The sequence below is a fragment of the Anoplopoma fimbria genome, chromosome 17 (assembly GCF_027596085.1).
Source record: "Anoplopoma fimbria isolate UVic2021 breed Golden Eagle Sablefish chromosome 17, Afim_UVic_2022, whole genome shotgun sequence".
Taxonomy (NCBI): domain Eukaryota; kingdom Metazoa; phylum Chordata; class Actinopteri; order Perciformes; family Anoplopomatidae; genus Anoplopoma; species Anoplopoma fimbria.
In genome coordinates, this window is record NC_072465.1 from 21886285 (window position 1) to 21901247 (window position 14963).

The window sequence follows — 14963 nt, forward strand, 5'->3', positions numbered from 1 at the left end:
GGGGAGTGTGTGGGGGGAGTGCATTACTGACGAAACACGAGAGCGCAAATATGATGAGCCTGGGTTTTACGCTCTGTACGCAGCCGCGGCGGAGTCGAGAGGATTCACGTCGCGTTGCGTAACTCGACGCCCCTGACAACATAGCTTAGCTTTTATAAAAAAAAAAAAAAAAAAGATATAATATTTTGTTTGTATAGAAAAGTTGTTACAATAACATGACACAAATACGTTTTTAGACGTTAATATTTTTAATCTAAATAATTAAAGCTTCATTGCTGGAACAGCAAGACCGGTTGCCTAGCGACACAACTTTGGACCTGCGCATTGAATATATAATATTTTTAATCTAAATAATTAAAGCTATATAATAATTTTTTGTATAGAAAAGTTGTTACAATAACATGACACAAATACGTTTTTAGACGTTAATATTTATAATCTAAATAATTAAAGCTTCATTGCTGGCCAGCAAGACCGGTTGCCTAGCGACACAACTTTGGACCTGCGCATTGAATATATAATATTTTTTGTATAGAAAAGTTGTTACAATAACATGACACAAATACGTTTTTAGACGTTAATATTTTTAATCTAAATAATTAAAGCTTCATTGCTGGCCAGCAAGACCGGTTGCCTAGCGACACAACTTTGGACCTGCGCATTGATACTAAAACTTGACCCTTATGCGGCCTAACAGGTGCTCTGTGATTAGGGATGTTCCAACTTGTTAAGTTTACTGTTAATACACACATTTTTGAGCCCTATATATTTGAGAATTAAAATAAATACCAAATAAGTATGTCTTTATATTTGCTGATAACCCATTTTAACATACACAATCATTTTCAGTAAGGATTCCTTAAATTATGCCCTACTTATTTGGCTTGATATTCACTTATTACGTATCTTTCTATATTTGGATGGTGTCTTAATATCATGTAAATGTAGAAAAAGCGAGAATTTCTTCTAATTAAATATACCTTACCTGCAGACAAAACAAGTGCCACAAAACTGCATCTTTATAAGGACGTCATGATGTATTGTGCAATACAAAATAAGTAAATACAAAGAAAGGACATTATCTCAATCTGATAAATGACTACATAATGTATTTATTTGAAAGTTGAAATCCAAACATAATTCAATCAATGATATTCAAATATAAAAGAGAAATACATGCACAACGAATATCCTGTAAAATGTGGCTAGATAAAAAAAATCCTCAATCGATATATGACAATTTGCTTTTTGTAATATTGTGTTGAATGTGAAGGACACATGATTCAAGGTCATTCTCAAGAGTCTCAATTTTTAAATGTCGTAATATGACATTAGTGTTTTGTATCTGTAGTGATAATTGTATTGGTATCTGCTAATGTTGACTCAATGTTGACTATACATTGAATTTCCCCCATGGGGATCAATAAAGGAATATAATAATAATACACCCGCATTCAATCAAACTGGTAACCCGCACATACACACACGGAGCACTATCGCTTCTTTTTGCTCTCTTTCTTTGGTTTCTGTCGGATCTGCGGTGCGAGTCCTTTAGGTTTCTTCATCTGTTCAGTGGCCTTGCCGTCAGTGGACTCAGTCTCCTCCTGTAGAGCAAACACAGGAAGTGTTAATCACCCTGTAATTTCAAAAGAATTTTAAACATGTTGTAAAATTACATAATGCTATGTATGATTAGATAACTGGGATTTGAAGATGTATTTGGAAAATGTTTCTGCGATCTCACACATTGCAGTTTTTGCAAAGGTAATATTTTTCAAGTAAATCTAGTCAACACACAGTCTCTGTTGTTTACCAAATACAGTGCATAGGGGGATAGTAATAAGTGATAACAAGAGAAATGTATTTTGGTTATGCAGTTTTTCACTGCGACAGATAGCTCAGACTCTGTTTAGACTTATCTCAATTAAATGGATGGTTATTGGAGCACAGATGCACACACAAATGACACAAAAGAAATTCAGACGTCTTTCAACATTTTCCGTCTGTCAGCACTGTTTCTGTCATTGTATGGCAATCCAGAACTACAGCAGGCTGCTATAAAGGATGAAATGGCGACATACTGTGGAGATTAATCAGTGCATCTGATGACAGTGTCTGAAAATAGAATAATTAGACAGTGGATTTAATTGCTCTTGTCTATAAATAATCTCTCCTGACAGTTGTTAGTGTGGAGATTGTGGCAGTAGCCCTCTGTGGTACAGTCTTCGTGGACATTCAAAAATAAGATATTCTGCACTAACATAACTGATATCTGGTTTCTCTGTATTTCAGAAAACAGTGCAATTGCAGAACCAGAAGATTTGTCAAGCAAGATGGAAAAAATAAAAGATATTAATCCAACCATTTTTCCTAGTTAGACTATCAGCAGCTCTGCCACACTGCAAATGTTTCTGATTGTATTATTTTTTATATCAGATTTAGCCACCAGAGACAGTATTGTGTGAAAACATTTCTTGAGTGAAACCAAGCCACTCATTAGAGCGATTGATAATAATGTGTTGATGTTTTTATCACTGCTTGTGTTGTGTAGAAGTCCGTTTCCCCATTGATTTGTGTTTCCCCTGAGCCCAAAACACTTATCCTGACCACGTATATCTATGAAAGCTTACTTAATCAGAGTGTAGCCTACGTTCTAGTCACAACAGCCCGGGAAATACTGTTTCTAATGATAGGGAAAACAGACTCCGACACAAGACTTCATCCTCTCCTTCCCTCTCTGTCTACCCACCTGTTCATGCGACTTGGGTGTGGGGAAGATGACCGCCAGGATACAGAGGAGCTGGAAGATGGCACCCAGAAACAGCCCGTAGCGCAGCAGGCTCTCTAGAAACGTGGGCTCAGGGACTTCTGGAGGGGACAGATCCAATTCTGCAGACATGATGCTGCTGTTTGGTCTGTTACGTCTAGCAGGAAAATAAAAAGAATGTATATTAAAAATGTAATTATTTATATACAATACCACTCAAAAGTTTGGACACACCTTCTCATTCAACTACTTTGAAGAATCTAAAATATAAAACATATTCTGGTTTGTTGAGCATTTGTTTGTTTACCACATAATTCCATATGTGTTCCTTCATAGTTTGGATGTCTTCAATATTAATCTACAATGTAGAAAAAAAAAGAAATAAAGAAATAAAGAAAAACCACTGAATGAGAAGGTGTGTCCAAACTTTGGACTGGTACTGTTTATATATAAATAATAATAAATTAAAAAATAAAAAATAAAATAAAAGTTTGGATGTCTTCAATATTAATCTACAATGTAGAAAAAAATAAAAATAAAGAAAAACATTGAATGAGAAGTGTGAGGTAGTATATATATATATATATATATATATATATATATATATATGAAAAAAAAGGTATAAACCAAACAAAGGATGGCTTCATTTCCACTTGCTTCAATACATATGATATTTACCCATAATAATTCATATTAATCATCAGAAATAGAAGACAGGGCATAAAGAAAACATGTGTTTTAACATTTCAACAACACTTAAACAGGTAAAGGGACTGCTTCAAATGTTTAATTTGCAAATCAGCAAACCTTAAGATAGGAAAACAATGAAAAGTGGTGTATGGTGGTGTTTAATGGAGTTGTATTTAATTCCCCACCCTCACTAAAGACAAGCATGCACGTGTTAATCAAGTTATGCATTGTGCTCTCACAAAAGACATAAATACCCATGCAATCTACAGACTGATACTAACAAACACATGTGTGGACCCACACAGCACAGCGGTAAGTTAAACAAACACTAGCACACATTTCATAAATACCACGTTAGGTTGTGGGGGGGGAAAGCTCACCAGTGCCCGGGGTACTTCACGCTTTACTTGGCGTTACAGGGTTTTACATCAAAATCAGGCCTGAAGAAATATAAATCTGGCTGTGAAACACAGAACATGCCAATTAAGCTCACAAAGGGAGAGAACCACTTCCGCATAGTGACGTATGAAAGCTGTGAGCAACTTCCGGTCTGGGGAATGATTGTTTTGAAAATGTCTCCCTCTAGTGTTTAATATATTTTCTATTTTTATTATTATTTTTGAAAACATTGAAAAACTAAATTAAAAAAGTACAGAATAATATTAATATAAATATTAACATTTTGGAGCTTGTAACCTGGTTACCATTGTTGGCCTAGATTTACTTCAGTACTGTACTTCAGTTTCAAATTCGAGGTACTTTCCAGCTCCACTATATCTCAGGTACTTTTTACTCCAACCCACTCTATGTCCAATAAAAAACATGTAGTATATATTAATGCCAGAAGTATTTATATCAACTTTGGTAACACGGTGTTGCATCAACAAATAAAAATTGTATTTAGAAAACAATGTATTACTGCTTTGACCTAGTATCAGTGAGTTAGTCATCACAAGATATTTTTTAGAAAACATGTATTTTTTTCAGTTTACAAAATATATATTACAGTAACTTGATAAATGTCGCTTAAGTATGAGGAAAATTAAATTTAAAGACAAGGGGAGTCTAATTTGATGTTAATTGGGAACACTTAAATTCTCTCTTCAGTCTATTCATGCTTTTAATGCAAACACACTGATTCGTATAAACAGATTCTATTTAATATAAAATATTTCATACATGCTTAAAAAGAGCAATTTTACAAATAAATGAACAAATATAAGTCAAACAGGTTGATACACAATAGATACACAATTTAAGGTATACAACAGGTTGTCTACTATCATTGCTGAGGCTAAAAAGTCTAAAGTCAACATATAGGTCTACATTTTTTCTTGCACTCTATCAAGTACAAGCTTCCTACAAGACATTCAGGATTATATATTTTACATATTATGCTTGATCTGATGGACATCAGGCCTCCAGGGTCAGTCTCCATTGTGGCCTTTCATGTCTCTTCTTATGATGTCATTCACTGTAAAACATCACAAACACGGTAAGCAACTTTTGTATTCACAACTACCCTGTAATAAACAAATATACATACTGCTGTAAAACATACATTTTTGCCCATTCTTGCACAACACTGTCCATTTCTTCCTCTTAAAAATAACAGATATAGTTTTGAGCATTTCATATATTTTTCCACATTTTCTATTGTACATTTTTCTTCTTTATATTTTGTCTCTTGACTTTTGTATTGTGCTTAGTGTTATGCACCAAATCACCTAGATAAATAGTTTGTACGTCCAATCCTACTATACAATAAAACCGTCTCTGATTCTGATTCATATTTGAAGCCCATTTGTGTAGTCGAAAATAAATTGGGGGGGATTTTATGCTTTTATTAGAGAGTGAAGTGAAGAGGTGACAGGAAACAAGAGAGGTGGGCTTCAAAGGTCCCCACTTGGACTTGTGGTTTGTGGTTAAAGCCACCAGGGGGTCCCCAGAAAAGGTCTCATTTCATACATCCAGTCAATCTAAGCCTTGGAGATTTCCTTTGACAGAAATAACTATTTTCAATATCAGATGTAATTTCCAGAAACAACAACCAATAATAATCTGAAAACAATAGTATGTTTTGTTCACCTTTCTAGAGTTGATCAGTAAAACAGTTTGTAGTTGTTAACTCTCACCATTACCGCAGTCTGTATCAGAGACCAGAACAAAGGACACTGCTGTTTATTTTTTCACAACACAGGTGTGTCTGCATGTATTTGCGTGTACAGCAAACTTCCTGTTTCTGTGTTCCATCACAGAGGTGTAAACAGAAACTTTACCCCGCAGCAAACAACTTCACTCGTTCTGTCACTTTATGATGGTGTTGCTTCTTTCTCCCCCATCATGCTCAAATACATCAGGAGTCATGAACAAGTTGTATTATATTTATGTTAAATAAGACTGCGCAGGCGCATGAAGCCGTTAAAAGTGTGGTGAGTGTTTCGGTTGTGTGAGTGAGAGTGAGACTGATAGAGAGAGGAAAGTGGATAGAAAGGCCCGACACAAACCACAATGCAGGATTTGCAAGCGCACAGTTGCAATGTGCTTGTATGCATTTGCAAACTGGACCACATTTACCCATCCCCCGGGCAAGTTTGCATGGTTTTTGTTTGTATAGCATATTCCCCCACATTTCATTTTATCGGGGAAAGCAATTAATGCAGTATTTTCTAGCAGGGATAGACACAGATCTAATAGCATCCGGACAAGACAACTGACTGATTCAGAGATAATGTAAATGTGTTGCCAATTTCTCCCTAGAGACAGTTGTATACACAAAATATAACACTTTGAAATACATACACACAGACTCACTGATACAACATGTTGTCTGAACAATTTAGCTGCTCAGAAAAGCCACACAACGAGGCGCGAGATGTGATAATTGTTCACATGGGGTGTAACAACATAAACTTTCGACCAGTCTTCCCCTCAAAGACCTACGAAAGTAATCATGTAAGAGAGTTTAAGCCTGTAAAGATGTAAAAATGAGTAAATTAAGACAAAAGCATGTAAAATAATTACTCACCATCCTCCAGGTAAGCATAGGGGAGATTCTCTTGTTTGACTGTGACACCCTCATGAGCTCGTTCCTCAAGGTTCCCTCTACCCGAGCCGATCTGGGTCAGAGGTTCCACTCGGCTTCCAGCCTTTCCTTGAGCTTGACCTTGGATGTATCTTGAAGGTGGTGACTTTCCCAGTGGCAGCGCTGTCTGCATATAACTCTGATGTCTTGACGCCACACAGGACTTGAATGAATCCCCAACTTGAGGACCTTCGCCCAGTTTGCCCATTGGTGTTCTGACACTGACACACGGGCTGGGAGTGGAGGAAGGGTGGGAAGCCATCGGAGAACCATGGGGGGCGGTGCCACAGTTGCTGTAACGCTGATTTGCAGCGTGGTAAAGCACGGGGTTGTTGATCAGAGTGCTGGCTCTGGACTGGTAATAAACTGGCTGGTTGTCCAGTGGATCAGGGATTAAGACGTGGGCTCTGGGGTCTACGGTGGTTAGATGGTACATCGGTGGAGAAACATTCAGAGATTGAAGGTTGCTCTCCTGCTCCAGGGGATGGTAGAGCGACTTCATTGACAGGCCAGCAAGGGTCTGATTATCTGAGTAGATGTATGTCCTCAACTGGTAGTCGTCCAGTGGTTCTGCTTTAATGGCTAGAATTAAAAGAATAGAAAAGTGAGAGAAAATGACATGAGTACAAGGACGGAAACAAGACTAAGAGTCTACAGTCATACTAGCAGCACAGTGGTACGTCAAGCGTAAGCATGCAAACATGCTGATGTTTTTTAGCTTGTGATAATTACTGGGTTCACCATTGTAGTTTAAATCAGGGGTTCTCACTTTGTTACTTTTGTAACTTAAGGCCCACTTCTTATTATTAAAACCACTTTACCAAATACATGAAAAAGTAGGAGAAAACATAAATACATTTGTGTTATGCCACTGTCAGCAGTAATGATAAATAAATAAAAAATATTCTGGTTACCCTAATCCCTAATTACTGGCCCCCATAATGAATCCAAATTTAATGCAGTCAGAGTCAAATTTTCTCACCACGCACCTTAATGACGCAGGGTTGTCTCCCACGTCACAAAAACGATACATTTTATGCCACTCAATCCAAGGTAAGGTTGTCTCTCTCTTATGATGTGTCATAATTGTCGTGGTAAATGTGAATTCTTGAGCACATTTAGATAAAAGATAACTAGCTTCATAAATTACAAAAATATATGTATCTACTTTTATTTAATCTAATCAGTTGTCAGTACCGCCGTGGCCCACTAGACGCCCCGCTCATACCAACCAGTAGGCCCTGGGGTTGGGAATAGCTGGTGTATCCTGTAAGCATGCTAACATTTACTACTGACCACTGATGGTAATGGCATTGGTTTTTTTGGATATACCTATATATATATATACCTGTCATAGGGGTGTAGATGAAGTGCTGAGGCTGACTGCGTTTCTTCTTCCCGTTGATGACGTAGAAGTTGACTTTGGATGGGTGGGAAATGGTCCGGTTTCGATACGGAGGGACCTCAACAAAGAGCATGTTCTAGACGGGGATTGAGACACAGGCTTCAGACAATCAGTCATGTCGAAACAGAAAGGCGTAGGCTGCCCCGAATCTCACACTTGTGTGTTTCGAATCAAAATCAGCATAAGAAATAAAACTCTCTGAATATGATGCACGTACCCGCATGCTGTGGGTGGTCATAGGTTTTGTGTTTAGCTTTCTGTTTGTGTGAATTTGTATAAGAAAATGCTGATGTAATGATCAAATACATTTCTACAAAAAATACATCATTGGTTATGTAAAAGTATGCTAGTGCCTCAATCCATGTGTCATTCCAGTTAAGTGAAAGTTAACTCACAGCTTGTGTTTTGTCTCTGTCAACCGTGGCCTCCACCTCCCAGATTTGCTGTCCATCTGTAAACAGAGGGAATAAAGTGTGTACATACGCTGTCTTAACAACAAAGATAGATGATAAGGTTGAAACCACATGGAAAAGCTGCAGTTAGCAGCCACATGGCTTAGCTTAGCATAAACAGGGAAAAACAGCTAGCCTAGCTCAAGCAAAAAAACAAAGTTTAAAAACGACAGTTTTACTTTGGGGTTCTGGGTTTTAGAGGTGCTGGGATGCAGATTTTGGTACCTTTGGCTAGTTTCCAGTCTTCGTGCTAAGCTAAGCTAACTGGCTGCTGGTAATAGCCTTATATTTGCCTGAAAGATATACGAGTGAAACTGATTTTCTCCTCTAACTCTCAGATGAAAGCAACTAAGCAAAGTTCCCATGATGTCAAACTGTTAGTGTTACTACTATAGTATATAAAAAAATAATGAAATTTTAAGAAGTCAGATGATTCTTTAAATAAAAGTGCATCAGCTATGTGAGCACATTTACATACAGAGAGTGGAAAGCAGGTTTCTGTCTGTCTGGTTTATTGTTTCATTCCCACCTCAGTTTTTTACCTGCCGTTTCTATTTTCTACCCACGCTTTGAACAAAGAAAACACACAAGTCTCTGCTCTGGGTCTGAATCTTTATCGGTCTGTCTAACCACATCCTGTTGCATAAAACCCCGCGCACAGCACCAAGGAGGCTTTATACGCAATCAACTATACCCATCCTGCTCTCAAACCATGAAAAGCAATGTAAAATCTTGTGTGGGCAGGAGGAGCAATAACGAGGTGAGAAATTTCCATGTATAAATCAATAAAAGTTGTCACCAAACAGTAAAAGTTTAAAGTAATGGCTCATATCCGAGTTAAAAGTGTGGGCTGAAGGAAGATGTGCGTCACTAAAAGTTGATGTTGCTCGGGTGAAATGCAAAAAACAAATACTATATGAGTAGGTGGATACACTCAAGCAGCATACTGTGAAGCCACAGATGTGTGTTGCACAAAATATAAGTTTATTTTAATAATAGAAATCTGGTTGCCGCCTCAATATACACACACAACAATCACAGATCAATATAACACTCAGGTAAGTGTGTGAGTGTTCATGATAACTAGATGGACAGCGTAATGTGTTAAATGAATTGTGCAACATTTTGGAAACTTGTTTGCTTTTCTGCTGAGCTTTAAATGAGGAGATTGTCATCTAACTCTCGGCAAGAAGTGGAACTATTCTATTAAGCGCGTTTTTATTACATTTTGTAGCTCATCTTTAGAACCTCTTAAAAAATTTAATTTCAGGAACGGATATACTTTAAAGGACTTAACTTAACATGCAGACAATTAAAGTAGTAATTTCTTCTCACTTTGTGTCTTCTCTGAGAATATCACTTTGGAGTCAGACGTGAAATTCTGTCCTGTTAGGACCATTTGTTGCCCACCGAGCACCGAGCATCGGTCCAGGTCCTGCCTCTCGACTGCAGGGAGCTCCTGAGCCGAGCGCTGGGCTGAAAAACAGGGAGACACAGCTGTATGAAAGACCACACTGAGGTCAGAAAACATCTGTGGAAACATTTTCAAGGCAGATGGCTACTTTTTTTTTTTTAATTAAAATCCAGGATTGCAATATTGACTACTAGCCTGCCAAAAACTCATGTTAAAGCAAAACTATAACTTTAAGCAAGTGACAATTTAATGATAATGTTGTATGATAAAGCCCATGGTAACAAGTTTAGTTAGTGAACTTGTCAGAAACACAGCAATAGTCATCCAACATTAATTGCCGTATGCTTCTGGTCATACCAGACCAAGTATGATTTGTTACAGGAAGATTTATACATATTTTGGTAGTTTGAAAGGGCATTAAGTTTAATCATACAGATATAAACAGTAACTTGATTAAATAAAGATAAAAGCTGCAAGTTCTACAATACTAGATGTTATGAACCAGCTATAGAAAGCGAAATTCTGTTCATCAGGAATTAAACACTCCTTACAGCATTCAATAGGATGAGAGGCAGCTTGAAGAGACAGCAGTTGGCCTCCAGGTTGAGGAATGTGGACACGAAACACCAAACGCACACGTGTGTTTTTTCGTCCAATGTCCGTCTCACCGTTCCTCAGTTCGATGTCGGCATTTCTCAACTTCAGGATTCCTACACAGTCAATCCTTGGGAGTGTAAGAAAAGACATAAGATACGAAAAAAAAGGATGCTGAAATTAGGCCGAAGTGCTTGTGACTGTGCAAAGATTGTCAAACTATAGCACACTGATTTCATCTGTGACGGTTATAACCTAGTTTGGTTCCGTCAAAGTAGTGGTTTGGGACACTTTAGTAAAAAATAAATCACTTTGTTAGTGATTCATCATAAGTCAAGTTCATCAAAGTAGACTTTTTGTTTTGCTGTTGTGAACAGACAGATTTTCTTGGAAAAACTCTCTGGCACACAGGAAGTGATGCATTTTGTGCTACTTCTTGGTGGCAAAACAGACAAAAACCTTGTAGCTTGCATGAGCGGCATTAGCCATCATGAGTGAGGAAGAAAAAGAAAAGAGCGATGAGAAGTAAAAACTCAAATTTTATCAACAGAAAATCCAAAGAAAACAGATGGCATTGTATATTGACTCAGTTAAATGTATATCTGCATCTGTAACTCTGGGAGAGGAAATGCACGAAAACCACAGAAGTGAGTGCAGATTGCTTAAATAACATGTATCGATGAGCGTCGATACATGCGTCTCTCTGCTACTCACATCACTCTCATGTGGTTCTTTGGCTCCAGAGGGATCTCCAACACTTTGGTCCCGTTCATCATCCGCTCCATGCTGGGTGTGGTGACGGTCTTCCCGGTGATGCGGTGGACCTGGTAGAAGGCGTGCGGTTTCAGGATCCTCTCGTCGGCTGTCCCTATGAAGACCTGCAGCCCCAGTGGAGCCGTGCCTTGGTACCCGCGGAGCTGAGGGCAACAAAGGAGATTAAATGCATGCTTCACAGTGAATTAAATGAACTATAATACCATTAACATCCGTGGCTGCAGAGAACAAATTTACACTGCACAATAAATCTCTTTCCCTGTGGGGATGATTTCACAGGTCACTGCCTAACTGGCATAGCAAGAACACTGATTTGCATAGTCTTTTAGTGCATCAGTGCCAGGAAAACCAACTGTAAAATCATTTTAAATGAACTCATCAGCAGTAAATGAAACAGACCCATGAGCCGACACTTGTATTATATATCAACACTGATTTGTTACTATTAGTTCATCTTTTAGCACTTTGAAACAGTGAATGTCCTACTGATTTGCCCTTTTAATTCATTTGCATCACGGCTCTCGGCTTTACATAAACACATAACCCAGGAAATACCCCCTTACGTTTACCTTAAGCTCCTGCTTTATCTTTTACAAAGCTGGCAGCGACATAGATGGAAGTGAAAGTGACCTTTCTTTTCTTGCATGCTTTTCCCCACCCCCAACCCACCCAAAATTAACCACCTGAACTTCCGGATGCCCTCCGTTAGGTGTCTTCACAGCTCCGCGGCTGCCCTCAGTCTCATAGTGAGCTCTGTGGTGAGATCTTGGCTCTTGCTGGATAAGAAGCTCGTACTGACCGGACTGACTGGGCAGCGGCCACTCTAGAGACGGGAGTGGAGCCACGGAGAGTCCACTAGGGGAAAGACAGAGAGAGAGGGGGACAGAAAGGGGGAAAATGAAGACAAAACATCATGTTACAATATGTCCATAGTTCATATTTAATTTAATCATTGTCAATTAAATGGTTTACTTCTTAATGAGCAGAAAGACAGATAAAAAAAGTATCTGTATAAGAAAGGAGAAACAACACACCCGAGTGCTCCGTGGTGGACTGGATGAGCAGGAGGCCACACAGCTGGGAGCATATAGAAGGTTTCAGACTTGACCTCGGCTCCTGCCCTGCCCATCCTCTCCTGCTCAAAGGCCCGGTCAAACCCCTCTCCGTACACACAGTCCTGTCTCTGGGCCGGCACGTGAGCGTCTCGCACCACTGCATACGGTATAGCTCTGGGCAGGCTGGAGCTGAGGCTGCTCAGCATCTCCTCCAGGCCCGAGGAGGAGGTCTGAGGTTGGGGCTGGAACTCCGGTTGGGCCTGGTATTGTTGGAGGTAGTAGGACCCCTGCTGCTCGTGGTGCGAGGGGATGGGGCTGGGGCTCCGGGAGCGCTGCTTGACAGGAGTGGCCCCCTGACAGGGGTGGGACTGGTCGTAGGAGCGCTTCCCGTGCGGGGAGGCAGAGCGGGAGCGTTGGTGGGGAAGAGATGAGGCGGTGTGTTGTTGCTGGGGCAGGAGAAACGTCTCGTCTGTGACGCTGTTGCGAGGTGAGGCTCCTGGGGAGGAGTGGGCAGAAGAAGTGTGGATGCTCTGGAGGCCCGGGCAGAGGTCCAAGCTGGACAACCCCATCCCGCTGCCAGCTCCATTAGACGGGGAGACGCACGGTGAAGCCAGAGGAGAGTACGCCTCCGCAGGCCAGCCCGTGGAGGAGTTACTACTGGCAGGGCTCACACACTCCCTGTAGGCCACCAGAGCTTTGGTGCCAGGGCTCATCTCCAGGGTCTGAGAGCTGAGAGAGTCCCCCGAAGGAGTGATCTCGATCCTGGGGCTGGGAGCAGGGATGGTCCCCGGTCTTGATGCCAGACCCAGGGAGTCAAACACAGACCCCGACAGGTTAGCTGCGGTAGGGCTGTGAGAGGAGGCGTCCCGACTGGAGGATGGCCGGTCGGAGACGGAGATGTACGCGTTGTGATGGTCGACCACCAGCAGAGGAGGCTGGTTGTCGCTCTGAAGGAGAGCACCTGAGTCATCTGTCCATAACAAAAGTAGAAGTCATTTGTGTCCAGAGACTATTACTATACCAGCCTGAGATAACACATAGTTTGTTTTAAGACTACCGCAAGTAATAATAACTTGTGACTGATAAATTTTTTTTTTAGCACGGAAACATTCAATTATCTCATTAGAAAATCTTAAAATGACATCCACGTCTTCATACATCATTCAAACATCATCAAAATGTGCAACATTTTTGAGTGAATTGAAAACACGTTAAACTGTAATAAAGAGAATTCATGCCTCTGCTTCTGCGTTTCTATAGTTTCCTGAAACAGAGAGGAGAGTCTAGTGGATTTCCCCTCTTCTTAATGACAGCGAGAGAGCATGATTACAGTATAACAACACTAACTGATCGCTCAAGTACTCATTGATTAATATCCCAAAGCCACTTTACTTTACTTCATTGCTAAGATAAAAACTTTAGACAAAACCAGCATCTTAAAAAATTCTAAGAAAAAAACTTCACTGAAAAGTTGATATTATGTTAAGTCTCTGTAATAAAAGAATAACTACTGCATATATACAGACCTTTATCACAGCCGACAGGAAAGTCCTCTCCAGGTGGATTATAGAGAAACAGGTCGGAGAAGTCCAACTCCTCCTGGCTGATGTCTTGACTCAGGTCCTCGGTGAAGCCCAAACCTGCAGAACTCATCTCCAAGCTCTAAATACTTCAATCTTCTTTCAACAAGTGTATCTTTTTATAATAACTTACAAACTCGCCAACTAACAGAAGCTGTAGACATGAGATAAATAATGAAGAAAACCAACAATTATCCAGCTTTTCTTCTCAGATTTACGTCTTAAAACATGTGGCAGCTGCTCAAATATAACATCCAACACCGCGTTATGAAAAAACGAGCGGCGACAGACGCTTCCTGTCACTGGTGATGGTGTCAAGCAGCAGGAGGCGCGGACCTGCGTGTGTAGGTGTTTGTGTGTGTGTGTGTGTGTGTGTGTGTGTGTGTGTGTGTGTGTGTGTGTGTGTGTGTGTGTGTGTGTGTGTGTGTGTGTGTGTGCACCTCAAACAGGCCTCATTTCCTCCTGTTTGAGTCAGTAGAGTCGCAGTATGAAATATGAAGGGAGGATAAATACAGAGCAGACTGTACATATAAGAATATCAAAAGGGTCACGTTGTCATTATTTCCAATTATAAACATATATATATATATATATATATATTTATAATTGGATATATATATATATATTTATATTTATAATTGGATATATTATATATATATATATATATATGTTTATAATTGGCTATATATATATATATATCCAATTATAAATATATTTATATATATATATATATATATTTATATATATATATATATATATATATATATATATATATATATATATATATATATATTTATAATTGGATATATATATATATATATATATATATATTTATAAGGAATTAATTTATATATATATATATATATATATATATATATATATTTATATATAGCCTTCCTCTGTGCTTTAGCTTGTGATTAAAGGTGTTTTTCGATCACACCGGTCCGGACTCAAGATGGACATATTTAAAGACGTGTTTTATTCTGAAAGAATTAAATAAAAAAACAATCTGGTCTTCAGTGGCTTTCCTGCCAGGTGCCAAGTTATCTGGCTTGGAACAATGTACACATGGCAACAATCACAGTATCCCAAAACATAATTATATTGTAATGTATGAAAAGGTATTAAAAATCAGTCTTTTCATCTA

At 39.1% G+C, this 14963-nt stretch overlaps 2 protein-coding genes across 2 annotated transcripts; both read right to left on the bottom strand.

Moving 5' to 3' along the window:
- Positions 1-1092: 1092 nt before the first annotated feature.
- Positions 1093-3987, bottom strand: manbal (mannosidase beta like). The gene is made up of 3 exons (XM_054617432.1): positions 3838-3987; positions 2750-2924; positions 1093-1604 (listed from the first exon to the last, which is right to left on the bottom strand). The coding sequence occupies exons 2-3, from the start codon at positions 2897-2899 to the stop codon at positions 1494-1496; spliced, it is 261 nt and encodes an 86-aa protein (XP_054473407.1). The 5' UTR covers positions 2900-2924; positions 3838-3987; the 3' UTR covers positions 1093-1493.
- A 608-nt stretch (positions 3988-4595) lies between these two features.
- Positions 4596-14045, bottom strand: LOC129105506 (nuclear factor of activated T-cells, cytoplasmic 2). Its single transcript, XM_054616570.1, has 10 exons — positions 13763-14045; positions 12216-13206; positions 11865-12036; positions 11122-11324; positions 10365-10537; positions 9735-9875; positions 8343-8398; positions 7891-8023; positions 6486-7124; positions 4596-4931 (listed from the first exon to the last, which is right to left on the bottom strand). The coding sequence occupies exons 1-10, from the start codon at positions 13887-13889 to the stop codon at positions 4885-4887; spliced, it is 2682 nt and encodes an 893-aa protein (XP_054472545.1). The 5' UTR covers positions 13890-14045; the 3' UTR covers positions 4596-4884.
- Between the last annotated feature and the right edge of the window lie 918 nt (positions 14046-14963).

Coding starts and splice junctions, on each gene's coding strand:
- manbal (XM_054617432.1), bottom strand. CDS start 2,899: ATGTCTGCAGAATTGGATCTGTCCCCTCCAGAAGTCCCTGAGCCCACG. Junction 1,605..2,749: donor CACCCAAGTCGCATGAACAG/GTGGGTAGACAG, acceptor TTTGCTCTACAG/GAGGAGACTGAGTCCACTGA.
- LOC129105506 (XM_054616570.1), bottom strand. CDS start 13,889: ATGAGTTCTGCAGGTTTGGGCTTCACCGAGGACCTGAGTCAAGACATC. Junction 9,876..10,364: donor CTCTCATCCTATTGAATGCT/GTAAGGAGTGTT, acceptor CCTGTTTTTCAG/CCCAGCGCTCGGCTCAGGAG. Junction 8,024..8,342: donor ACAGAGACAAAACACAAGCT/GTGAGTTAACTT, acceptor ATCCCCGTCTAG/AACATGCTCTTTGTTGAGGT.